This window comes from Nuphar pumila, chromosome 6, assembly GCF_984573655.1.
Source record: "Nuphar pumila chromosome 6, dmNupPumi1.hap1.1, whole genome shotgun sequence".
NCBI classification, from domain to species: domain Eukaryota; kingdom Viridiplantae; phylum Streptophyta; class Magnoliopsida; order Nymphaeales; family Nymphaeaceae; genus Nuphar; species Nuphar pumila.
Genome location: NC_143254.1, coordinates 51,142,445 through 51,144,464, shown reverse-complemented (window position 1 = coordinate 51,144,464; position 2,020 = coordinate 51,142,445). Strand labels below are relative to the sequence as shown.

General features: G+C 39.5%; 1 protein-coding gene across 1 annotated transcript; it reads left to right on the top strand.

Annotated features, from left to right (window-relative positions):
- The first annotated feature begins 279 nt into the window (after positions 1-279).
- Positions 280-765, top strand: LOC149834823 (pathogenesis-related protein 1C-like). The gene has a single exon (XM_090009461.1). It carries the CDS (start codon positions 280-282, stop codon positions 763-765), a length of 486 nt encoding a protein of 161 aa, XP_089865587.1.
- Positions 766-2,020: the final 1,255 nt, after the last annotated feature.

The following is a 2,020-nucleotide window of genomic DNA, read 5'->3' as shown; positions in this document are numbered from 1 at the left end:
TGAAACTCACCCTACAGGCCAACATATCTTTTTTTTTCTCATTTTAGAGAAAAACAGTGTGTATCAATTGCAGATTGTGACCACTCACCTCCATAAAAATAGCCTAGCCTCCCTCCTTACCGTTGCATCCGTTACCATGTGTTACCTATACTAGATATAGGCCAAGTGCTTTTGTTAGTGCACCATAAGATTAGGAAGATGAGAACTACTTTTCCTGATCATCTATAAATACGAAGGGGGTGGCAAAGGGTGGAGGTAGTTTTGATGACCATGGACAAAATGGCATGGACACACAATAGATCATTGACCATAACACTAGTGTTAGCATTGGCCCTTGGCTGCCATGCACAATTCGAACCACAAGATTTCCTTGAGGCTCACAACGAAGCTCGTGCCACAATGGGCCTTCCTCCATTCAAGTGGGATGACAAGGTTGCGGCCTATGCTAAAGACTACGCCAACGAGAGGAAAGTAGACTGCCTGATGAGGCACTCCAACGGGCCGTATGGCGAGAACCTGTTCTGGTGCAACGGCGCCGATTACACGGCCGCGGATGCTGTCAAGTGGTGGATGGATGAGAAGCCAAACTACGACAAAGTTTCCAAGTCGTGTGTTCCAGGAACCCAGTGTTTGCATTACACCCAGGTCATGTGGAGCAAAAGCCTTTACTTGGGGTGTGCTAAGATCACATGTGAAAGTGGCGATTTCTACATCATCTGTAGCTATGAACCTCGTGGCAACATAGATGGGGAAAGCCCATACTAACCATGAAGATATGCAAGAAGGATAGACCTGATTCATAGTCATTAGATGCATCACACAAAAGGTCTTGGATTGATCAGCTTGACACAACAAAGCATCCAATGGATATGGATGCATAAGTAGGTGGACTTGGTGAGAGCTGGTCTCGATTAGTTATTATTCCTATACTTGCATGTAGAGATTAGCAAATATGATGGTATTATCATCTTAAACTTTTAGACCGTCTCGTTGTGCGGAACTATGGAGTCACCGCTACCGCTTTGTGCGTGTATGATTCGTTGCTCCATTCCTGCTTTTTCACCCCTCACCGGCACCGCCATGAAAAACTATATACATGTGTGCTCCACCACATGAGAAAAATTGGACAAGTATGATTATGATATTGCATTCAAATGGGATATTTTAGAATATTACAAGCAAAAGAGAGAGAGAGAGATCAGGCTATCATGGATTTGATCTGAACAACTGGGCACATAAGCCTTCTAACTAAAGTTGACTTTTTTTTCTTTAGAAGCATCTGGTCAAGGAAAACCTTTCAATCACTAACGGCACATTGACAAGCTTCTGTATAATAAGAGAGTATATTTTAATCGTGTGGCAAGGGATGCCCATTATGGTTTCAAACAGTGGTCATCCCATTAGGTGAAAAAATCATGATTATCCTTCATCAGAAAGGTAGCCCTTTCGGCTAACTAGAGTTTATTTCACCTTACAATGATAACACGATCACCTTGAGAATAGGATCATCCATATCAGATACAAAAATAAACTGCAGATATTTGATATTTCTTTGAATGAGATCACAATTCCAATTACTGTTTAACTAGAATAATCTCTCTTTTTTTGGATTCAATTCTTCCGCTACCGTGAACCACTGTTTATATATATATATAGATAGATAGATAGATATATATATATATAGAGAGAGAGAGAAAGAGAACTAAAAATATGGTCATTTTCAACACCTTTTTTTTGCAAATCCAACCATGTGGATGTGCTTGGCATGATGAATTTGCTAGGAATCAACCATTGGATAGTGTATTTTCAAGAAAAAAAATGTGATTTTTGAATGCTTGAATATTTATGAAGATTACAAGCCATTGATTTTAAAGCCTTGAAAAAATCTTATTTATGCATCAAACAATTCAAGAGCGGGTTCTTACACCAAGCATGCAGATCACATCTGTATGGTTAGATTCAAGAGAAAAGAGCAAAAAATCCATAAAAATCACAGCTCAAATATTAGTTTTTATATTCT

Bases quoted from the DNA above. Each gene is read 5' to 3' on its own strand.
- LOC149834823 (XM_090009461.1), top strand. From the start codon at position 280: ATGGCATGGACACACAATAGATCATTGACCATAACACTAGTGTTAGCA.